Source organism: Chiloscyllium plagiosum, chromosome 10, assembly GCF_004010195.1.
Source record: "Chiloscyllium plagiosum isolate BGI_BamShark_2017 chromosome 10, ASM401019v2, whole genome shotgun sequence".
Lineage (NCBI taxonomy): Eukaryota > Metazoa > Chordata > Chondrichthyes > Orectolobiformes > Hemiscylliidae > Chiloscyllium > Chiloscyllium plagiosum.
Genome location: NC_057719.1, coordinates 31642740 through 31668446, shown reverse-complemented (window position 1 = coordinate 31668446; position 25707 = coordinate 31642740). Strand labels below are relative to the sequence as shown.

Sequence of the window (25707 nt, the reverse complement as noted above, 5' to 3'; positions counted from 1 at the left end):
GTGTTTGTGGATGAATGCCATGCCTCTAGGAATTGTTTGTTGATGGAGTTTGTGGATGAATGCCATGCCTCTAGGAATTCCCTGGCTGTTCTCTGTCTGGCTTGCCCTATGATAGTAGTGTTGTCCCAGTCGAATTCATGTTGCTATATAGGACAAACAGGAAGACAGCTAACAATCCGCATACATGAACATCAACTAGCCACGAAACGACACGACCAGCTATCCTTAGTAGCCACACACGCAGACAACAAGCAACATGAATTCGACTGGGACAACACTACTATCATAGGGCAAGCCAGACAGAGAACAGCCAGGGAATTCCGAGAGGCATGGCATTCATCCACAAACTCCATCAACAAACACATCGACCTGGACCCAATATACCAACCACTACAGCGGACAGCTGAAACTGACAACCGGAAGCGGCAGGGACAGACCACTATAAACACCGGAGGAAACATCAAAGAAGCGCTTCGCAGGAGGCTCCCAAGCACTGATGATGTCGCCTAGCCAGGGGACGAAACGTTTGCAACAAAAACTTCCAGTTCAGCGAACAGAACCACAACATCTCTAATGCCCTGGTCAGACAACATTTGGAGTATTGTGTGCAGTTTTGGGTCCCATACCTCAGGAAGGATGTTACTGGTCTTGGAGTGTGTTCGGAGAAGGTTCACAAGAATGATCCTAGGAATGAAAAGCTGAGACTCTGGGTTTATACTTGATGGAGTTTAGAAGTATGAGGGGGGTCTAACTGAAACATAATGAATACTGAATAGTCTGGACAGAGTAGATATTGGGAAGCTATTTCTATTCGTAGGAGAGACTAGGACCTGAGGGGCATAGCCTTAGAGTAAAGGGAAGACTTTTTAAGATCAGAGGTAAGGAGAAACTTCTTCAGCCAGAGTGGTGAATCTATGGAATTCCTTGTCACAGAAGGCTGTGGAGACCAGGTCATTGAGTATATTTAAGACTAACATAAACAGATTCTTGAGGATCAAGGAAATCAAGGGATATAGGGAGACAGTGGGAGAGTGGGGTTGAGAAACTTATTAGGCACGATTGAATGGTGGTGCATACTCGATGGGTTGAATAGCCTAATTTCTGCTGTGTCTTATGACCTCATTCCTAATGACATACTGGATAAGCCAGCTGGCCCATCCAGCTTGGCCATACCCATGATGCCTAGAGCATCGTGGATGTATACTCTGCAAATCCTATATCCAGGTGTTTTTGGATTTCTTGCATTGCCCAGAAGATTAAGCACCAATAAAAATTTTGCAAAAGAAACTCTCCAATCCAGATGTTTCGTTACCATACTAGATAACATCAGTGAGTCTCCGGAGGCTCACTGATGATGTAACTTAGTAGGGTGACGAAACATCTGAAACCGTACCTTGCAGCTCAGTGAGCAAACCTACATCGAGAACCTCAACCTGAGCTACAAATCTTCTCAAAACTCTCCAATCCTGCAATCAATCAAAACCGATTTCTTCTGTCAACGTAAGACTCAAAGATGCAAGACAGTGTCCTCTCATAGGCATTTACTAAGGCAATATAAAACAAAGCATAACTACACATATTTAAATACTCTGATGTTCAAAACAAAATCTCAGTACATTTGATTTGTTGACTATTGAGATTAACACATAGGATGTTTTGATCAATAGTTCAAAATTAAACCTACACAATTCAAGGATTTTTTTTTTGAAAGAATTACAGGATTATTGATAATTTGGTTTATACTCATTCAGAATTACAACCAGTATTGAGTTAATCTCTAGCATGAAATTATGCTTATCGATAATTTGAATTTTCAAGCAAAAGACTTATTTTGAGATACTTAACGTGGCAACTGACAGTTGAACCCTGGTGTAGATATTATGCACCCAACTGTCAAGACTAAATCAACATTCAGATAGGCCTCTATGTAGGCATCAAGCAACCCTAACAAAATGCGATAGAGGATGGTCCAAAATGCATTATTGAGATTCTATGACAGTTTCAGGATCCTGACTGCAACTTTCAAAGACAAATGAATAAAACTGCTGTTCCAACTTTGTCCAGGCACAGAGGCTAACCAGCAGTTATTAAGGAAGTATTGGAAGTCTCTCTTTAAAAGGTCATGACCATTTCTAATTTAGGACAATTTATGGGTCCGGTTCTTCCAGAAATACATCCAAGGATACCAAACCACATCCCTCAACAGGCTCTACTTAATAGCAATATCAAGATTCACTTTTTTTTCTTCACGAAATCAAGGAACTACAGAGGAATAGGTGTTTAATGCTTGCAGCTCATTGTGAAAATGTTAATCAAACCTGCAACAGTTTGATCTTCTTATCTGAATTGCAAGACAGGCAAAAATGGGAAAACTGCTAATTTGGTGCCTATTTGGCATACACACAAACTCTTGCTCCATTGTGCCATTTTTGTAGGTTTGAAATTTCTCTAGCAGGTGTTATTGCTTGTCTAAACAATACTTCATGAAACATCTGAAAGATGAAGATTTAGAGAATGAAAACGAAGATGATGTTATTTGTGTCACACAAGAGCTTGCATTACTTTGGCAATCTTCACTGAAAACAAAATTTTTAAATTATCACTGTTTTGAATTTCTTTGTTTGTCCTGTGATCAAAAGTTAAATATAATTGATAGTATATCAGCTAATGCTTAAAACTGCCTGAATAGTAGTTGTAACTCTCTTTAACTAATGTAATGCAAAGAGAAAACTCCAGCAATGTCTAGAAATCTTGATACTGCCAAGACCAATTACCTCAATTAACAGAAACTTATGTCGAGACCTAGAGATTTCTCTTTGCCTTGTCTAATGCAATAAAAGATACATCTGCAATTTGACAAAATCATTCTGATTTAAAAAACAGCTGCCGTGGCAGGATATTCCTAATGGTTCAGCAGATAAAAACATCATGTTAGCACAGTATTCAGCCATTAGATTAAGATTATCCCAGATTCTGACCGTGGTCCTAACAGAATTAAATTCAGCAAAGTTGGGCATCTCAGTGTGCCAAGCCAAAAGAAAAGGCTGTGAATCATCCACAATCTTCCATTTATACATATACATTTATACAAATATAATTTACCTAAGGTCAAGGCTCTGCAGAAAAGGAAACTGTTGTGGCAACCGCTTTAGCATTATTTCAGTCATACCACTGCACATCACCAAGCCGAGATGTTTAAGAGTTTTCCCAGATGAATCTGATATAAGCTGCACATCCACACTGGAGAGTCTTGTATTTATTAAATCCAAGCTTGCAAGATCTGATGGCAAAATCTTCACATACTCAGTAAGAGGTCCAGTCCCTGATAAGTACATAATTTAAATGATAAATGGCTGAATCCATTTGAAAAAAAAATCTTCCTTCAGAACTTTGCTCCTCTTATATATACCTTGTAAAGTCAGCATCCAAAGAAAAAGGGCACACAATGTTGACGCAATCAATTCCATAACTCTTCAGACTGAATATGTAAGAAAATATTGGGCACACAGCAAGACTTGCTTTCAATTTCAGATATTTGATTAATTGAATTTAAATTCTATCAACCTGAGGTGGGATTTTAAATCATGTATCCAGAATATTAATCTGGGATCTGGGTCTTTGGATTAATAGCCCAGTGACATTACCACAACACCATCGTCTCCCCTACACTGTCTGCTAAAAGCACTCCTACTTCCTAGTCAGAAGACACTGGAGTTATGCAACAAATCCAGAACATTTATTTAAATGTTACAGCTCAGAAGACAATTATGTGGCTCATTGTGACTTTACCAGTCCCTGGTAAACTTTTTGATTAATTCCATTCGCATGTCCTTTCCCCAAAGAACCGTAGTATTTTTCTCTTTAAACATTTATCAAGTACCCTTGTATATTACTATTAAATCTGCTTCCACTAGCCTTTCAGGCAGCACATTCCAGATTAAAATTCACTGTTAAAAAAATGTTTCCTCACATTATCTCATATTCTTTTGCCAATCATTTTAAATCTTAATCTCTAGTTACTAACCCTTTTACGTTTTTTCTGAAATACTTTTTAAAATGATTAGTATTTTGAATACCTGTAGCAAATCATCTTTGTATCTGCTTGGCTTCTGAGATAAATTTAAGCTGACACTTCTGTGCAGTAAGTGTGTTTTGAATTTTAGGCCAAAATTCTGTTAATTCACTCAGGTGAATCCAAAGTATCACATGTCATGATTTCAAGATTTTGAGTTATTTTAATGTTCTCTCAACCAACATATTCAAAACCAAATTGTTTAGCAAGTTGTCTATCAAAGTCTACAAAAAAGTGTGCATGCATTAAAAAGTAATATGGAATATATTAAACTTTGGAACAACTTAAGATGTATTAAAGTTTTGTATAAATGCAAAATATTTTTATTTTCCCTTTCACATGATCCATGCAGCATTTTCCGTTGTTATTTCAAATTTACAGAATGTTCAATCAACACTGAATACATAAACATAGTTCCAAACATCTGAAAGAAAAATACAATATTCTCTAAACCAATTACCAACTTTAAATGAATACTAGATTAGAGGGAAATTATAACCTTGTAATGTAATAGTAATTTCTTCAAGTGATTTAGGCTTTAGTATATCCATTCAATGATGAGTTTCACTTTAAATTTATTTGCCACAGACCTCCCACTCTATGATCTGCCTAGTCCATTTCCACTGCACTTCCATCTTAACCTTGAATCCCAACATTGTTCTTTCCCCAATCCTTCCTCCATTCTTACTTTTACAGTTCCTATCTTCATTGCCATGAGGTCAAATTTGCTCACTACTTGTCTTGGCCTCATTGCTGGACTTGTTTCATGCCTAGTTCTCAGTCTTGACTCTGCTTTCACTCTAAGACACTTCCACTCCGGCTCCCACTCCCACACCATTTTTAAAAATATCTTTAAAGTCCTTCAGATCTGTGGCCACCACAGGGGGCGTCTCCTAGTTTCAGCTTCTTCGGGCTTCTGTTTTGAACTCACCCTGAAGTCATAGGCTTCAACTAGTGGCAGATAACAGTGCAGGTAACAGCTGCTTTCTCAGTATGCAATTGGCTTTTCCAGGCAAGAAAATGTCTGAAGGAACCCAACTCCAGTTTAAGCAATGATTCCTGAAATAATCTGGATTCACTTCACATTATGATTTTCAAACAACCACATACTTAAATGTGGATTCATTGTATTTCAAATTCTGGATATTGCATTTTTTGTAAATTACTTTTGAAATTGCTTTCTCTTCCAATTTCAGGTTATTGACTACTACTTCCTTAATTACAATACCAGATTGATTAGGGTTTTGTTATTTTGCTGTATTGTTATCATCCAACTGGTGGTGAAATTCGAATAAGCTCAGCCAAATGTTTCTCCAGCATGGTGCAACACATTTCCGCTCTAAATTCATGATAGAAAGTAAGCTGTCAATTGCAGATTTTATTCCCTAGTGCAGGTTCCCAATTTTACCATGAGCGGAACATTTTTGACATGAATAAAGTACGGTCTTCATGCAAAGACACAAAGACAAAGAGAGAAACAAAACTGAATTCAAGTAGATGCATGACCTAGGTTGCTTTCACATAAATACCCACAGACTGGATAGCAGGGTGCAGATAAGTTTCCTTATTATTTGTTAGATTACATAGCTCTATGGAAAGTAAAGGAAGAATGTAAAAGAGGATGTAGCTGCATTGTTCATCTCCATTACATTCTTCTGAGAAGAATTTAAGCATAGTTGCAGGATTAGGCTAGATGGCCTCTCATGCTGGCTCTATCGTTATAAGATCACAGTTTATTTTTGTCCTTAAGATCAAAGGGGGAGTGAAGTTATATATTGGTTCCTTGAAGAATCTAAAGTCCTATCAATTTCAGCCTTGAACATAGTCAATAACTGAGCAATCACATATTTACAATTTTCCACATGAAGAAATCTCTCAACTCAGGCCTTAATGCTGACCCCTAATACTAAAAACTTGTTTCTGCACAGGTTACTGCCCTATGTGATCTCACCAACATCTTTTGTTGGCAATAGTATTTTGTCACTAAAACTTTCTAACGAGATTTTATGTTTTCTTTTGATTATTATGATGTCATTTTTACTGCCCTTTCACTCACTAACTGCTTGCTGCCTACAATTCACCTCCAAATGTGCTGTCTCTAATGCCAGCTTGTGTACTTGCTCCATCAACACCAATCGCAGCTCCTCCTTTGCCCTTTCATACCACTATCAGATGTTCTTTCGGATGTTTACATTCCATGGTTCAGAATTCTCTCCTCAAAACTGTCTTCACATCCTATGTCTCATCATCCATTTCTTCCTCATGATTAGAAGTATCTTGCTCCTTCATTAAAAGGAGTTATATAAATGCAAATTATGGTAGGTGCAGCAGGCATAATTGCAATAATGCCAATCAAATGGTGCACTAATTACTTTCTTCCAGGGCATCTCATCTGGCAATCTATAGGAGGAAATACTGTTTTATATTAAAAAAAAAAGTTTGACTGAAACACTAACAAATGTACTGGAATTTCTTCAAAACACTTAAAATATTCAGCAGTTCAGAAATTCCACAGGCTCTATAAATGGAATTATGATTAAAAAAAGAAAATAATAACAATTCTGCAAGTGAATTTGGAAATGTGGCAAACATTGAGTGAACATGATAAAAACAGAATACATTCCAGACACATGCCTTGTTATAAATATATTCTAACATACATCAGGAAATGGATCAAAAGGTTATATCAATATCAAAAAAGCTTAATAAATCGGTGACACATTTAAATTTTCCCAGATTCCTTGCTTTAAAAGGAACATCTATACACGAATAAAGTTTATTTCTAAAATCTACTCACAGCTAAGTTCCAATTCAGTGATGTTTGGCAAGTTCTCCAACATACTGTGCACAAAATTGCTGTTCATTAACATAGGTGGCTTGCTGAGGCTCACAGAAAAACTACAGACATTCGACAACTGCTCGAGTGCTGTCTCAGACAGTGGACCATTGATGCTATTCAAAAGTCTCAACTTCTCTAATTGAAGGTGAGAGATGTACTGTGGCTCAAAACTGTCACATTCTGTAAACACAAACATTTTGTTTTTGATTCATGTGCTACTTACATTTTCAAAATAACAAGGTTAGTTTACCAAATTACATCAAAGTAACAAATCTCCTGTGACATCGCTGATGGCTAATCAGTGATGAAATTTTATCACACAGTTGAATTATACCATATAATAAATATTATTTCATTGTTAAGGCACATATACAAAAATTAAAGAGATCGCAAGACACACAAATTATACACATCCTGTTATCAAATACCATTTTAAGAGATATTCTAGCATTGTTCTGATAAGCAAGAATGGAAGCAAAGACTGCTCCCCGAAAGCAATTTGACAAAATATATTGTCGTTGATTAGATCAAAGGCTACAGCAAAGATAAGAATACATAGTGCACCATAATTACAGAATATAATTTGCGACTTTGATCATGGCAAAACAAAAAAACCCCAAAGAACTGTGCACGCTAGAAATCAAAAAAACAAAGTCAGGCATTGCTGGGGGGAAAAAAAAATCAGCAGGTCTGGCAGCATCTGTGGAGAGAAATCAGAGTGAACGTTTTGGGTCCAGCGACTCATCTTCAGAATGAATAAAGGGGTCTGCAGGAGGGTCACTGGACCCAAAATGCTGCATTCTCTCTATTGACACTGCCAAACATGACAAATACATTTAACTTGATACCTCTTAACTTGAAGTAATAAATATGGGATCCTTTACCAATTGGTATGAGCAGGATGAGAAGCAGTGAACATTTCTGTCCATAGCAGATCAGCAAATCAACAGCAACAGAAGAAGGAATTGTAACAAATGGAGAGAAAAAGGATAGGCAATTGGGAACTTGGAAGTGTAATTGTGCGCAACTTCGGAGAATGAGGTTTGTTCTTTCTTCCCAGAGACCCGGGTTCAATTCCTGCCTAAGACAACTGTGTGTGTGGAGTTTGCACATTCTCCCCATGTCTGCGTGGGTTCCCTCAGGGTGCTCTGGTTTCCTCCCACAATCTAATTAATCTAATCTAATCTAAGTAACTGACCTCCACTCCTCAAAGTCTACCCACCGTCTCAAAGTCATGAGCATGACAAGTATCTTTATGTAAAGTTATACTGGCACAGAAACAGATCCTTTGGTCCAATTTGTCCATACCAAACAGACATCCTAAACTGAACTAGCCTCATTTGTCAGTGTTTGGCCCATATCCTTCTAAATCCTTCTTATTCATGGACCCATTCACTAACACCAGTGCACAGTAGCAGTGTACATCAGAAATTTAATAGGTGTCTTTCCAATTGGCTACACTAATGGGGGTGGCACGGTGATTCAGTGGTTAACACTGTTGCCTCACAGCACCAGGGTCCTGGGTTCAATTCCAAAATCGGATGACTGTCTGTGTGGAGTTTGCACATTCTCCCTGTGTCTGCATGGGTTTCCTCCGGGTGCTCCGGTTTCCTCCCACAGTCCAAAGATGTGCAGGTTAGGTGAATTGGCCATGCTTAAATTGCATTAGTCAGAGGGGAAAAGGGATTTTGGTGGGTTACTCTTCAGAGTTTCAGTGTGGACCTGTTGGGCCGAAGGGCCTGTTTCCACACTGTAGAGAATCTAATCTAATCTAATCTAATCTATGAAATGCACTGTGATGACTTGCGAAGGGATCTCAGGAAGCACTTTCTAATTCACAATCCCTATCATCCAGAAGAAGGGACAGTAGATCCTTGAGAATACTGCCACATAACACATCTGCCTTTCTTCTTCCCTTTTGGCCCACTGCATAGACTCAAAATATACACCTGAAAAAAGGTGTGACCCTCAAATTCCAGACATATGTCATTTTACTTTCGCAGTTACTTCCCACTCTTATCTTTCTGCCCTTAGTATTTCAATGAAGCTCTGTGCACGCTCCAAGAATACCTTTCAGCTGAGCACTTCACAACCTCTTGACTTAATATCTTTTTCAACAATGTTAGATTTCAACAGTTGTTCTAGTTTGTTTATCTTGGTTGGTTCAGGTTTTGTGTTCCTCTTTTTGCTGTGAAGCAGCATCTGTTTAAGATTGTGCCAATCACACCTCTTACAGTCATCTTTTATTTCTTTATTTGTCATATTGCCACTTCCTTTGCCCTGTGGACACTTCTCTCATTTAATCGCTCCTGCCTACCACCTTATTACAGAATTTCCTCCCTTTTACCCATCGTCCTGCAAGCACACCCCTTTCACTTGCTTAAAGCCTATTACATTCCCAACATTCTAATCCTGATGCTAAGTCTTCGGCATGAAAAGCTAACTCTTTTTTCCGCTACATAGAGACTTGGGTTTTAGTCTCAGCCAGGTGGGTCAGATGCATTGGCATTGTGATAATATCATAGTTACACGTCTGACAAATGTCTGATAGCTGAGTCTTTTCTTACCTGTTGTTATTTTTATATTTTCTGATAAAATCTCCACAGCAATTCTTCTCCTATAGCCTTTTACTTACCTGTCAGTTTAGGAGTTATCATTTCTGGTGAGGTAAAACATAATGATAAATTCTCCCAATTTTCCACAGAACTTAGTGACAGTTCCCTCAGTTTTGGCAATCGAAACAAAACATAGCGAAGTGATATCAAAGAAGGGCTTTTCTGTCTGGCGTGAAGTGTCAATGCTTGTAATTTTGATAATTCTGCAAGGTGGTGCAATGAACTGTCCTGGATAAATACTGAAGTGCACAAAACCAAATGAGTCAGTTGTTTGAAGAAAGCAATTTCTCTTAGCAGTTTTTGATCTAGCACTTTTAAATTATTACTCAGTTGTAACTTCTGTAAGTTTGCAAGTGATTTCAAAGTGCTTAGACTCTCCAAATTTTTTTTCATATCAATAGTAACAGCTGTCAGGTCAGGTAGTAAATTCACCATCCTCTGTCGTTGCTTCTGTGTTGCTTCCTTAATCACCACAGATCTTATTCGCCTTTTTCTTAGTGTTCTCCAAAAGAACGAGTTAAAGCATGGTAAACTTTTCAGGACAATTGTACCGTTCGTCCATAAAGTAGGGTGATCAATTAACTGTTGTAAGTACTTGCAGGTTGCACGGACGTTAGCTTTTCCTTCTGGTGTTAGATATCTAAATACTTCCAACAATATATCCTGAGGTAGGTTTAACCAGTGATGAGGTTTTTCCATATTCTATTCTTCCTTAATACATCCAATTAACTGCTTCTGTACCAATATTTTCCATATTAACATCTACAAGAAAACCAAGAAAATATCACAATACTTGACGAGGACTCTTCAAATATTTTGTATTAGTTGTCAATGTAGATTTAGATTCAGAAGAAAAAAAAAATTCACTGAATTCTAACTTTTTTAAAAACTCATATACAAATCCACTTTCTTGTCTCGGGACAACAGTAGGGTACAAAAGGAGCAATGGATATGTACTTAAACATTTTCATCTCTTTCCCAGTAAAGACATTTCTACCATTGCTTTACTTATTTGCTGTAACTGCAGAACCACATCTCAAAATTTCATTTTTCCATCAGCTAACTTCACAACCTAACCCATAATTGAAAGCCATAAAAATTAAACACTATTTGGCTATACGTGATAAACAGACAAACGGTTGCACTGTTAGAGCTCTTAAGTGAGATCTTAAATACTCTTTATGAATAGATTCATGCAAAAGATCCCATGAAAATACTGACAGAACACTCTCAGTTCCCTCTGGCTATTATTTATCTCTCAACCAATACCACTATAATAACTTGGTTATTCATCTCACTGCTCTTTTTGACCCTGGATGTGAATGGTTTACCACATTTGCAATTGTTCCAGAGGCTGGATCAAAAAAGAAGTGTTGTACTTTTGGTCACCATGAGATCGTGAAAGGTGCCCACATAATGTAAATAATTTTAAAAACTGACAAGTGCACACAAAACCAACTCATGAGTCAATTGTACCATAATGAAAATATATACAATTTTACTTCTAAATACACAGTATCCACAAAATTGTATTTCACAATAAGACAATATTCAACCTCCAATATATCTTTTATATGTTTTGCAAAACAAAACTGAAGCCTATGACTTCAACAATTTAGTATAGTGCCATTAATGTCATGAAACACCCTAGCATTATAAGTATGACCTGCACCACTTAATTAGATAATAGGTCAAAATGATTAAGAGTTTGGTCAATGAGTAAACTTTAGGGAGTGCTTGAAGGTCAAAAAAAGGAGTTAAAGAGGTGTTTAGATTAGATTTTTAGATTAGATTAGATTACAGTGTAGAAACAGGCCCTTCGGCCCAACAAGTCCACACCGACCCGCCGAAGCGAAACCCACCCATACCCCTACATTTTCCCCTTACCTAACACTACGGGCAATTTAGCATGGCCAATTCACCTGACCCTGCACATCTTTGGACTGTGGGAGGAAACCGGAGCACCCGGAGGAAACCCACGCAGACACGGGGAGAACGTGCAAACTCCACACAGTCAGTCGCCTGAGGCGGGAATTGAACCCGGGTCTCTGGCGCTGTGAGGCAGCAGTGCTAACCACTGTGCCACCGTGCCGCCCACAAGGTGTGGGCAGGGAATCCAGAGCAAATGCAGATACACAAAAAGACCAAAGAAACAGTTTATGGTTAGCTCATGACCTGGTGGAAATTGCAGAACTAGGCAGAAGAGAGACCTTTGACAATAAGAATTAACATTTAAATATTATAATGTTACTTGACTGGTAGCTGGTGCAGATCAGCAAAGACAGAAAGGTATTAAATTAGATTGTTTAGATTCCCTACAGTGTGGAAACAGGCCCTTCGGCCCAACAAGTCCACACCAACCCTCTGAAGAGTAAACCACCCAGTTTCACTCTGATTAATGCACCTAACACGATGGGCAATTTAGCATGGCCAATTCACCTGACCTGCAGGTCTTTGAACTGTGGGAGGAAACCGGAGCACCCGGAGGAAACCCACGCAGACACGGGGAGAACGTGCGAACTCCACACAGGCACCCAAGGCTGGAATTGAACCTAGGACCCTGGTGCTGTGAAGCAGCAGTGCTAACCACTGAGCCACCATGCCAACCTATTTACAAAATAATCTTATGAGTCTCAGGTACAGGTTTAACAATCATTTATTAAACCAACATTTTGAGAATGTATCCAGAAGAGGATTCTGAAGTAGTATACTACCCATCAGCAAAAACTATCAGATTTTTATTTTTAACATTCTAAGTCACATAGACAATACATATTCAAATTCCAAAACAGTCTGATTCAGACAAATAACTTATTTCCCATATATCAAAAATGGTAGCAGTGCCAAAAGTTTCTGGTCTTAATCTACTCTCTCAATAACCATGTATGGCAATCTCCTATTTCAGCAGCTTTTCAAACTTGCTTGCGTGTGTTTTAATTATTTTTAACCTGACAATCATTTTAAAATATAAACAAAACGAGTTATATAATGAATCTTACCTAATCAAGCTAATTAAATTCCCTACTTCTTTCTAATGTAGTTGCTTACATCATCTTAAAGGTTTTTTAAATTCTCCCCAAATAAATTGATGTGCGGTTAACTCATGCCAGACCCAATATTTTCCCCAACAGGAAGGGAATGGGATTTGCTTCAAGATGAGACATAGACAACATGATTTTGATATCGTCAGATTGATAGTGTAATGTTGGAGACGAGCCAGAAGTATTGCAAATGTCGAATCTAGAGAATATGAAGAATCATTTTCAACAATTTTGCAAATTTTTAACTTTAAAAAGTATCCATGAAACTAAAATAATCATATTCATTTTAAAAGGCAAATTTCATGCACTTTCACACAAATTTCAAAAGACACTTTGCATCTAACCACCTTTTGACCCATTAGGACTGAGCTAGGACTCAACCAAATAGTCCCAATCCTCTTCTTTTTTTACCTACAGCCTTAATTCCCTACTTCCTTTTTTCAATCCTGCCTCCAGCACCACTTCTTCTCCATCCCCAAACCCCTTGCAGTTTCCTGGAATCTAGCACCACCCTTACAAAGTGTATTCCAGGTCATATAACCTATTCCTTTACAACATACTCACCTCTTCTTTTTAAGATATTTGATTTTGATTAATTGTAACATATACAAAGTACAGTGAAAAGCTTTGTTTACCAGCAGTACAGGCAGGTGAGGGATCTGAATGAAGCAGGGATGTTCAGAGCAAAGGTTGTGAAAAAAAACTTTAGAGGCATTCACATTACATTGCAAATGGAGTGAGCTACGCGAGATCAACATTAACAGATCAGTGTCTTTTGAAGTTAGAGAGTGTCTTCATCAATCTAGTAACTGTCGGGAAAAAGATTTGAATACATCTCCCGCACACTCTTAATAATCACAACTTCGTCAGTCTCTCCACAAGAGCTGAAGTCCCTTACTCTGGTTTCATTCTGATCTATGTCCACCCCCAAAAACATTTTACCAGAACTGGCCTAGTCTGAAACGCGGGATTTTTGCGTAATATCCGTTTTTGTACCCTAAACTCCAACTTATAAAACCATAAACACAGTAAAAACGTTAAAACGAGTACAAATGCTATTTTCCGACAAAGTTAAAAATCACACAACACCAAGTGAAAGTCCACCAGGCTGGACTATAACCTGGTGTTGTGTGATTTTTAACTTTGTACATCCCAGTCCAACACCAGCATCTCCAAATCATATTTTCCGACAGTTTGTGAAAATTTACTACCTACCATAAGTTTCTACCATCATACGATCGACTCTGCGCGTGCGCGAACCTCATCACTGGAACCGCGCGCCATTCAGCGCATACGCACATGGTCTATTTGTGACGTCCCACGCGTTCATTGGGCTGGCCGAAGAGCCAAGGTCCAATCAAGTGCCGATGCCTTGGATTCGAACATTCCTAACGATTTTTTCGGTTTGAAATGGTTGTTGCGGGAGACACGGGAGTGCGGGTAAGTTAACGGATTTGTTTCTGGAGTCGGAGATCGACGAGGTTACCCGTTCAGAAGGCAGAGGGAAGGGAGGACGGAAGGACGGGTTCGCGGTGCTTGGAAATGGTGGGGGAGGAGTCGTTCGCGCTGACTGTATTGTGTATGCTCACTCCCATACAATGACAGCAAAATTGGAGCTACATAGGGAAAATTGCAATAGAAGTTTAATTCATTCCCTTTTTATCGAGACGTGGACGGCCCAGAGTTACTTATCTAACCGTGACCCCAAATACGTTTGGGCGATTTGGTCAAAATCAGTAATGTGGGCGGAGAAAATGGAGGGAACTCTTTGAAATGAATGCCTGGTTATGATGGGCGACCTGCAGACTGTTGACTTAAGTTGCCTGGAAAAAATTCTCTTACGTTGTTGGGTTGACTCATTCAGACAGTTGAATTGCTGCGGAATGTTGGTTTGTCCCTATGTTTCCTAACTGTACGAAATGATTTATTGGTTTGGTGCTTTGATGAAGTAACTAGGTGCAACATACCTAGCGACAAAAATACTACAACGGATGGAATCCAAATTTGACAAACCGGAGGCTGGAAGAACACAGCAAGCCAGGGAGCATTAGCAAGTGGAGAAGTCAACATTTCGGGCATAACCCTGCCTCAGGAATGGGGGTGGGGTTAGGGGGAGGTGCAGATAAAGAAGGGGGAAGAGAAGGGTTACGGGGAAAGGGGCAGAATGATGAGGTGGTGATAATTGAATACAGATGGTGGTTATGACCTGGTTGGTTGATGGGAGGGGTAAATCTGCTTGGTACCTAGAAGAGTTAATGGGAGGAGGTGGGGATGGATAGGAAGGTTATTTGAAATTGGAGAACTCTAATGTTGACAGCTCTGGGCTGTAGGCTACCCAGGCAGAAGATAAAGTGGTGTTCCTCTGAATAGTGGTCTGATCCACTGTGGAAATGGAGGAGGCTGAAGGTGAATATGTTGGACAGGGAGTGGGCAGTGGGATTGAAATGGATGGTCAGGCTGGCTGAGAGGCTTGGCAAAACGTTCCCTTAGTTTATATTTGGTCTCACCTTTTATAGAGAAGGCTACTTTAGGAGCACCGAATGTAATAAACTAGGCTGGAGGAGAGGCAGGTGAACATCTACTCGGGGGATGGTTGGTGGTGTGTACTAAGGAGTGATTGAATTGAATGGGTTCTTGTGGACGGCAGAGAGGGGTGGGAAGGGGAAGATGTTCTTGGTGGGGTCTAGAGTCACAGAGGTGCACAACACAGAAACAGGCCCTTCAGTCCAACTCGTCCTTGCTGCCCAGATATCCTAACCTTATCTAGCCCCATTTGCCAGCACTTGGCTCTTATCAATGCTGATTGTATTAGCCTCCACCATTTCCTCAGGCAGCTCACTCCATACATGCACCAGCCTCTGTGTGAAAATGTTGCCCCTTAGATCCCTTTTTATATCTTTCCCCTCTCCCACTAGAGGGCTGCCTGAGTGACAGGGTTAAAAGCATGTTGTTTAAAATAGGTGGACATCTGGGATGCTTGCGAGTGGAATATCTCCTCATCAGAGCAGATGCAATGGAGACAGAGGAGTTGGGAAAACAGGATGGAGTTTTTGCAGGACATGGGGTGGGAGGAGGTATGGTCCAGGTAGTTATGAGTGTCTGAGAGTTTATTGTAAATGTCAGTCCATAAACTAGAGAACAGAACGTTACAGTGCTGTACAGGTCCTTCAGGCCTTGATGTTACATCAACCTGTGAAACCAGTCTGAAGCCTATCTAACCTCCACTAATCCATTCTCGTCCGTTTGCCTATCCAATGACTATTTAAATGCCCTTAAAGTTGGCAAGTCTACTATTGTTGCAGGCAGGACATTCCATGCCCCTACTACTGAGTAAAGAAACCACCTGACATCTGTCCTATTTCTATCACCCCTGTATGTCCCCTCGTGCCAGCCATTCAAGGAAAAAGGCTCTCATTGTCCATCCTATCTAACTCTGATTATCTTGTATGTCTCTATTAAGTCGCCTCTTAACCTTCTCTTAACGAAAACAGCCTCAAAGTCTCTCAGCCTTTCCTCGTAAGACCTTCTCTCCATACCAGGCAACATCCTAGTAAATCTCCTCCGAACTCTTTCCAAAGCTTCCACATCCTTCCTACATGAAGTGACTGTTGGTGAGGAATGATATTCAGTCCCTTGCAAGGGGGGGACATAGAATCAGAAGGTGTAGAGTCAGTATGAATAGAGCTTAGAAATTCTAAGGGTAGAAGGACCCAGTGGGAGTTATCTACAGGTCCCCAAACAGTAGTCTGGATGTAAGGTGTAAGTTGAACAAGGAATTGAAATTGGCCCGTTGCAAAAGTATTACTACGGTTGTTATGGGGGTTTTCAACATGCAGGTAGACTGGGAGAATCAGGGTGGTACTAGACCCCAAGAAAGGGAGTTTGTGGAGTGCCTCCGAGATGGATTCTACCAGGGAGAAGGCAATTCTGGATTTGGTGTTGTGCGACAAACCAGATTTGATGAGGGACCTCAAAGTAAAGGAGCCATTAGGAGGTAGTGACCATAATACAAATATTAATCTGCAATTTGATAGGGAGAATCTGAAATGTCAGTATTTCAGTTGAACATAGGGAACTATGGAACTATGAGGGAGGAGCTAGCCAAAGTTCAATGGTGCAATACCCTAGCAGGGATGGCAGTGGAAGAATAATGACAGGTATTTCTGAATACAATGCAGAAGGTGCAGGATCTGTTCATTCCAAAGAGGATGAAAGATCCTAAGGTGTGGCAGGGGGGCCAATGGCTGACGAGGAAAGTTATGGTCTGTATAAAGATAAAAGAGAAGTATAACATAGCAAAGATGACCAGGAAGCTGGAGGACTGGGAAACTGAAGCAACAGAGGATAACTAAGGCAATGCGTAGAGAAAAAAGTGAGGTACGAAGGCAAACTGGCCAAAGATATAAAAGAAGATAGTAAAAGCTTTTTGAGGATGTGAAAAGAAAAAAATGGTTAAGACTAAATTTGGGCCCTTGAAGACAGAAATGGGTGAATTTATTATGGGGAGCAAGGAAATGGCAGAAGAGTTGAATAGGTACTTTGGATCTGTCTTCATTGGGGAAGACACAAGCAATCTCCCAGATGGAATAGTAGCTGACGGACCTATGGTAATGGAATAACTGAAGGGAATTTATATTAGGCAGGAAATGGTGTTGGATAGACTGTTAGGTCTGAAGGCTGATAAGTCCCCAGCACCTGATTGTCTGCATCCCAGGGTATTTAAGGAGGTGGCTCGAGAAATCGTGGACGCATTGGTAATCATTTTCCAATGTTCTATCGATTCAGGATCAGTTCCTGCGGATTGGAGGGTAGCTAATGTTGTCCCACTTTCCAAGAAGGGAGGGAGAGAGAAAACAGGGAATTAAGACCGGTTAGCCTGACGTCAGTGGTGGTAAAGATGCTAGAGTCAATTATAAAAGATGAACTTATGACTCATTTGGATAGCAGTAACAGGATAGGTCAGAGTCAGCATGGATTTATGAAGGGGAAATCATGCTTGACTAATCTGGAATTTTTTGAGGATGTAACTATGAAGATAGACAAGCGAGAGCCAGTGGATGTAGTGTACCTGGACTTTCAGAAAGCCTTTGATAAAGTCCCACATAGGAGATTAGTAAGCAAAATTAGGGCACATGGTATTGGGGACAAAATACTGACTTGGATTGAAAATTGACTGACAGGAAGCAAGGAGTAGTGATAAACGGAATGGCCAGCAGTGACCAGTGGGGTACTACAAGGTTTGCTGCTGGGACCACAGCTGTTTACAATCTGCATTAATGATATAGGTGAAGGCATTAAAAGTAACATTAGCAAATTTGCTGATGGCACAAAGTTGGATGGCAGGGTGAAATGTGAGAAGGATGTTATGAGAATATAGGGTGATTTGGACAGGCTAGGTGAGTGGATGGATGCATGGCAGCTGCACTTTAATGTGGATAAATGTGTGGTTATCCACTTTGGTGGCACGAACAGGAAGGCAGATTACTATCTAAGAGGAGTCAAGCTAAGTAAAGGGGCAGTACAACGACATCTAGGTGTCCTTGTATTTCAGTCAATGAAAGCAAGCATGCAGGTACAGCAGGCAATGAAGAAAGGTAATGGCATGCTGGCCTTCATAACACGAGGAATTGAGTAAAGGAGCAAAGAGGTCCTTCTGCAGCTGTACAAGACCCTGGTGAGACTGCACCTGGAGTATTGTGTGCAGTTTTGGTCTCCAAATTTGAGGAAGGATATTCTGGCTATTGAGGGAGTGCAGCGTGGGTTCACGAGATCAATTCCTGGAATGGTGAGACTATCATATGTTGAAAGATTGGAACGACTGGGCTTGTATACCGTTGAGTTTAGAATGTTGAGAGGGGATCTGATTGAGACGTATAAGGTTATTAAAGGATTGGACACTCTGGAGGCAGGAAGCATGTTTCTGCTGATGGGTGACTCCAAAACCAGAGGACACATTTTAGAAATAAAGGGTAGGCCATTTAGAACAGAGTTGCGGAGAAACGTCTTCACCCAGACAGTGGTGGATATATGGAATGCTCTGCCAGTGGAGGCCAAGTCTCTGGGTACTTTCAAGAAAGAGATGGATAGAGCTCTTAAAGATAGTGGAACCAAGGGTTATGGGAATAAGGCAGGAACAGGATACTGATTGTTGATGATCAGCCATGATCATAATGAATGATGGTGCTGGCTTGAAGGGCCAAATGGCCTACTCCTGCACCTATTGTCTATTGCCTGGAACTATAGGCAACATTCCAAGCACAGCCACACCAGAGTTTTATACAGCTGCAGCATGACCTCATGGTTCCGAAGCTCACCATCCCTCTAACAATACAAGCTAACACACTGTATGCCTTCTGAACAACCCTATAAACCTAGGTGGCAACTTCCAAGGATCTATGTACATGGACACAGATCTCTCTGCTCATCTACACTACCAAGTATCTTACCATTCGCCCAGTACTCATTTTATTCCTGTTACTGTTTTATCTATGTCCCTCTGTAACCAGCAACATCCTTTGTCACTATCCACAACTCTACACCGACCTTAGTGTCATCCGCAAGTTTACTAACCCATCCTTTTATGCCCTCATCAAGGTCATATATAAAAATGACAATCAGTGGACCCAAAACAGATCCTTGCAATATGCCACTAGTAACTGAACTCCAGGATGAACATTTCCCTTCAACCACCACTCTGTCTTCTTTCATCTCGCCAATTTCTGATCCAAACCACTAAATCACCCTCAATCTCATGCCTCTGTATTTTGTGCAATAGCCTACTGTGGGGAACCTTATCAAACGCCTTACTGAAATCCATATATACCACATGAACCATTTTACCCTCATCTACCTGTTTAGTCACCTTCTCAAAAAACACAGTAAGGTTTATGAGGCACGACCTATCCTTTACAAAACTGTGTTGACTATCCCTAATCAAATTGTTCCTTTCTAGATGATTATAAATCCTATCTCTTATAACCCTTTCCAACACTATTCCAACAGAAGTAAGGCTCACTGGTCTATAATTACCATGGTTGTCTCCCCTTCTTGAACAAGGGGACAACATTTGCTATCCTTCAGTCTTTTTGTACTATTCCTCTAGACAACGACGACATAAAGATCATAGCCAAAGGCTCAGCAATCTCCTCCCTTGTTTCCCAGAGAATCCTAGGATAAATCCCGTCTGGCCCGGGGCCTCATCTATTTTTACACTTTCCAGAATTGCTAACACCCTCTCCTTGTGAACCTCACTCCCATCTAGTCTAGTAGCCTGTATCTCAGTATTTTCCTGAACGACATTGTCTTTTTCTAGTGTGAATACTGATGAAAAGTATTAGTTTCATGCTTACCCTATCTCTTCTGACTCCACGCACAACTTCCCACTACTATCCTTGATTGGCCCTAATCTTACTCTAGTCATTCTTTTATTCCTGATATAGCTATAGAAAGCTTTAGGGTTTTCCTTACAACTCCCTCCCTGCCTGATAGGTACATACTTATCAAAGATCCACAGTAGCTGTTCCATGAATGAGCTCCACATTTCAGTTGTGCCCATCCCTTGCAGTTTACTTCCCCATCCTATGCATCCTGAATCTTTCCTAATTGCATTGTAATTGCCTTTCCCCCAGCTAGAAATCTTGCCCTGCGGTATATACCTATCTCCTTCCATCACTGAAGTAAACATAACCGAATTGTGGTTGCTATCAACAAAGTGCTCACCTACCTCCAAATCGAACACCCGGCTGGGTTTATTACCCAGTACCACATCTAATGTGGCCTCGTCCCTTGTCTACATAGTGTTAGGAAACCCTCCTGCACACATTGGACAAAAACTGACCCACCTAAAGTACTTGAACTATAGTGTTCCCAGTCAATATTTGGAAAGTTGAAGTTCCCCATAACAACTACCCTGTCAGTCTCATTCTTATCTTGACCAAGTGAAGTTAAGGGTCGGGTGGAAGTTGTTGGCAAATTCGATGAACTGCTTCAGTTCAGCCTGGATGCAGGATGCAGCACCAATGCAGTCATCCATGTAATAAGGGAAGAATTAGGGAACGGTATCTCTGTATGTATTGAAGACTGACTTTGACGTAGCCAACAAAGAGGCAGGTGTAGCTGGGACCTGTGCGAGTGCCCCTGGATTTGGAGGAAATGGGAAGAAATGAAGGAAAAATTATTGATGGTGAGGACTAATTTGGTGAGGCAGAGGAGGGTATTGGTGGAAGGGGACTGGATGGGTCTGTTGGACAGCAAGAAACTGAGGGTCAACAGGCCATCATTGTGGGGAATGAATGTGTGTAAGGACTGCACGTCCATAGTGAAGATGAAGTGCTTGGGACTGGGGAACTGGAAGTTTCTGAAAAGTTGGAGAATTTGGTTGGTTTCCCAAATGTAGGTGGAAGTGCCTAGACCAAGGGGGAGAGAATGGAGTCGAGGTAGGAAGAAATGAGTTCGGTGGGGCAGGACCATGCAAAGGCCATGGGTTGGCTGGGTAGTTGGGCTTGGAGAGTAAGTAGAAACGGGCAGTGCGCACCTGTGGGATTGAAGTTTGAGGCAGTGGAGAGGAGATCACTAGAGGCAATGAGGACACGAACAATGTGGGTGACAGTGGCTTGATGGATCGTGGTGGGGTTGTGATCAAGTAGGAGGTAGGGTGTGGTTTTGGAGAGTTCCCGATATGGTCCTCTCTAAAAAGGTGAAACTAAACATAAACTAAGGGAATGTTTTGCCAAGCATCTCAGCTGGGACTGTAAGGGCCAGCCTGACCACCTGGTCACCGCCCATTCAATTCACCTTCCCACTCCCTCTCTGACATGTCCAACTACGGCTTCCTCCCATGCCACAGCGAATCAGACTGCAAATTGGAGGAGCAACACCTTATCTTATGCCTGGGCAGCTTACAGCCTGGAGGACTTAATGTTGAATTCTCCAATTTCAAATAATCGTCCTTCCCATCCCCTAACTCCTTTTTCAGCCCTGCTTCATGCCTTCTATTCCTCCTACCGGCCCTTCCTTCTACATACCAACCAGATACCCTCCCATCAATCAACCTGTTGTACCCACCACCCATATTCCTATTACTACCTCACCATTTCACTCCTCACCCGACCATTACCCTTCCCATCTCTACCCCCTCTTTATCTGCAGCTCCCCTTATCGCCGCTTCCATTCCCGAAGAAGGGTTATATCCAACTGTTGACTTCTCCACCTCCTGATGCTGCCTGGCTTGCTGTGTTCATTCAGCCCCCTGTTTATCTACTTAATGAAAGACTGGCATTAACTGTGCCTCAGCATGGATCCTTGAACAATATTTTGTTGACGTGTAGCTCGTACGGTCATAGGATAATAAAAGAAAGCGTTAATTTCACCACAGCCGGGGTATCATGTTGAATTACACTCTCAGAAGCATGTTAATAGTTCAGAAAGGAGCCAATTGAATTAAAAGCAGGGGTAGGTGTTATGTTTTCTTTAATGAACTCCTGTTGGGATACAGGAGGCTATTGGAGGACTGCAGGGATAAGTACTGGGTCCAGAGTTATTTACTATATGTTTGGATGATATTAATTAATTACTGCCAAGTTTGAAGTTGACACAAAGAGGAGGGTAACAGTTACAGAGTGAATTAGACAAGTTGAGTGAGCGGACAGAAACTTGACATGGAATATGACATGGAAAAATGTGAAGTGATGCATCGTGACAGTGTGAATGGAGGAGTTGAGTAATATTTAATTTGGGAACTACCACAAAAAGCTGCAGTGGAGGAATTTGGTGTTCTCGTGCATGAATCCCAAAAAGCTAATCTCAAGTGCATTGGGTTAAAGAGAAAGCAAATGGATTGTTTGCCTTTATTAAAAATGTGACCTTCTGGAAATGTACAAGATTCTTCAAGGACTTGATAGGGAGATATGGAAAGGTTTGTTTCTCTTTGCGGGACAGTCTAGGACCAGAGGACACAATCTGAGAATAAAGGGTTTTACATTTAAGATGTAGATGGGAAGGAATTTCTTGAGGGTTATAAATCTGTGGAATTCTTTACCACAGAAGCCTGTTGATGTTGGGTTATATTGAAGGCTGAGATGGACATTTTTAATCAGTCAGGCATTTAAGGGTTATGGAGAATATACAGCTGAGTTGAGCTGAGGTTTGTCACTGCTATGATTGAATTGAATGGTGTAGCAGATTTGATGACCTGAATGTCCTATATTTGCACTTCCACACGTATCATTTATTGTATCCGTTGCTCCCGATGCGGTCTCGTTTACACTGGGGAGACTGGACACCTACTCGCAGAGCGCTTCAGAGAACATCTCCGGGACATGCGTACCAATCAACCCAATCGCCCTGTGGCCAAAAATTTCAACTCCCACTCTGCTGAGGACATCCAGGTCCTGGATCGCCTCCATCGCCACTATCCTTAGCATCCGACGCTTGGAGAAAGAATGCCTCATTTTCCGCCTCAGGACCCTTCAACCCCATGGGATCAATATGGACTTCACCAGTTTCCTCATCTCCCACCCCACCCCACCTTACTCCATTCCAACCTTCCTCATTCCTGATGAAGGGCTTTTGCCCAAAACGTCAATTTTCCTGCTCCTCGGATGCTGCCTGACCTGCTCTGCTTTTCCAGAACCATTCTAATCTTAACTCTAATCTCCAGCATCTGCAGTACCCACTTTCACCTGGCCTATGTTTGCGTCTTTGTCTCATAGTCCTAAGTATTACTAAAACACTACATGGCATTTTGGCTGTGGACTGACTCATGCCATAAACAGTTTTGGTCCTGTTATCTAAGGAAAGCTATCCCAGCAATGTAAGTAGTCCACAGAAGGTTCACCTGGTTGATTGAGTATGGAGGAAGATTCAGTAGGTTGAGCTTATACTCATTAAAGTTTAGAAGAATTAGAGGGGGTCTTATTGAAACATTTAAGATTCTTAGGGGACTTAATGTGGTAGATGTGCAGAGGTTATTTCCTCTCTAAAAGAGTCTGTGACCAGAGGGTTTAATCTGAATAAGGAGTCATCCATTTAAGACACGTGAAAATTGTATTTCTTTTGTCTGGCTAATGAATCTGGAATGTTGTATAGCGCAGAGCTGGACATGTTTCTAATAGAGTCATAGAGGTCTGCAACATGAAAACAGGCTCTTTGGCCCAGCCTGCCCATGCCACCCAGTTTCCACAATTTTAACTAATCCCATTTGCCTGCACTTGATCCATGTCCCTCCATACCTATCCTATCCATGTCACCTGTCTAAATGTTTCTTAAACTTCCACCAGTACCTCTGTTCCAGACACTCACCACCATATGTGTGAAAGAATTGCATCTCTGGACCCATTTGTGTCTCTTCCCCTCTTAAACCTATGTCCTCTAGTTCCCCTACCATGGGGAAGAGCCTGTCCCCATCAGTGTTATCTATGCCTCTCATGATTTTATAAACCTCAATAAGATCACTCCTCAGCTTCCTGTGGTCCAGGGAAAAGAGTCTCAGCCTATCCAACCTCCCCTTGTAACACAAACCTTCCAGTTCAGGTAGTGTCCTAGTAAATCTTTTCTGTGCTGTTTCTTGTTTAATAATATCCTTTCTATAGCAAGGCGACTAGAACTGCATGGATTACTCCAAATGTCTTGTACAGCTGCAAAAAGATATCTCGTCTCCTATACTCAATGTTCTGACCAATGAAAGCTAGCATGCCAAGTTGTCTTCAATGCCCTGTTTATCTGTGAGTCCACTTTCAAGGAGCTATGAACCTGTACCCCTAAATCTCTTTGTTCTAGTTCACTCCCCAGGGCCTGACCATTGACCGTAGGTCCTACCATGGTTTGCTTTATCAAAATGCAGCACCTTGCATTTATCTAAATTAAACTCCATCTATCATTCCTCAGCCCACTGGCCCAGTTGATCAAGATCTCGCTGGATTCCCAGACAACCTTCTTCACTGTCCACCATACCACCAATCTTAGTGTTATTTGCAAACTTATTAAGCATACCTCCTAAATTCTCATCCAAATCATCTTTATAAATCACGAACAACAGTGGACTCAGCACCTATCCCTGTCGCTCACTGCTGGTCGCAGGCCTCCAGTCTAAAAAAAACTGTCTTCTGCCATCAAGCCAATTATGTATCCAGTTAGCTAGCTGTCCTTGGATCCTGTGGGATTTAACCTTACTCAACAACCTACTGTGCAGTACCTCATTAAAGGCTTTGCTAAAGTCCATGTAAACAACATTAGCCACTATGCCATTTTTGAGAGGCTGCAGGGAAATGCCTGGGAACTATACATCAGTGAGCCTAACATCTATGATGGGTAAATTGTTAGAGGGGATTCTGACAAATAAGATCTACAGGTATTTGGAGAGGCAAAAACTCATATGGGATAGTCAGCATGGCTTTGTGTATGGGCAATAACATTTCATGAATTTGGTTGAGTTTTTTTGAGAGTGTGACCAAGAAAGTAGATGAGGGCAGAGCAGTAGATGCTGTTTACATGGACTTTAGCAAGACCTTTGAGATACTGCATGTAGGCTGTGGAGTAAGGTTAAACCTCACAGGGTCCAGGAGAGCTAGCTAATTGGATACAAAATTGGCTTGACCTTTAGACAGAGGTTGGTGGTAGAGGATTGTTTTTTGAGACTGGAGGCCTGTGACCAGCAGTGAGCCATGGGGATAGGTGCTGGATCCACTGTTATTTGTGATTCATAAAAATGATTTGGATGAGAATTTAGAAGCTATGGTTAGTAAGGTTGCAGATGACACTAAGATTCGTGCAATAGTGGGCAGGTTATCTGGGAATGCAGTGAGATCTTGATCAACTGGCAGATGGAGTTTAGTTAGATAAACACAAGGTGTTGCATGTTGATAAAGCAAACTGGGGTAGGACCTGCAGTCAAGGGTCCTTAAAAGTTATGGGAATAAGTCAGGAGTATCAAGAACATGATGTTCTTACTGTGGCCTCAACTATACATTTCAGCCTAACCTTGAAAAGCATTTTACTCCTTTGTTAAAGATAGTCAGAAATGTACCTCCTCTGCCTTCCAGTGTTCAATGACCCTGCCTCTACTGCATTTAGGGAAATATACAGAAGGGCTCTGCAAGGTATTCCAAAAACATTCAGGGAGGAAAAGATTTTTCCTTATCTCAG

General features: G+C 40.9%; 2 protein-coding genes across 4 annotated transcripts in view; one reads left to right on the top strand and one right to left on the bottom strand.

Moving 5' to 3' along the window:
- im:7136021 overlaps positions 1-13855 on the bottom strand; it is a 21911-nt gene extending 8056 nt beyond the window's left edge. Inside the window, exons 1-4 of one of the 3 annotated variants that reach the window (XM_043697337.1) lie at positions 13783-13855; positions 9547-10288; positions 6870-7091; positions 3103-3322 (exon numbers count right to left, since the gene is read on the bottom strand). In XM_043697337.1, the coding sequence (XP_043553272.1) occupies positions 3103-3322; positions 6870-7091; positions 9547-10225 (1121 nt within the window). In that variant the 5' untranslated portion in view covers positions 10226-10288; positions 13783-13855. Of the gene's footprint in view, positions 1-3102; positions 3323-6869; positions 7092-9546; positions 10289-12525; positions 12551-13202; positions 13401-13782 lie in introns of those variants that run through there. The other 2 variants (XM_043697339.1, XM_043697338.1) reach the window with 2 other exon arrangements.
- Positions 13789-25707, top strand: part of LOC122553924 (mis18-binding protein 1-like) — a 48926-nt gene continuing 37007 nt past the window's right edge. Inside the window, exon 1 of the mRNA XM_043698432.1 lies at positions 13789-14007. The gene's annotated coding sequence lies outside the window, so the exon portion shown is untranslated. The remainder of the gene's footprint in view (positions 14008-25707) is intronic.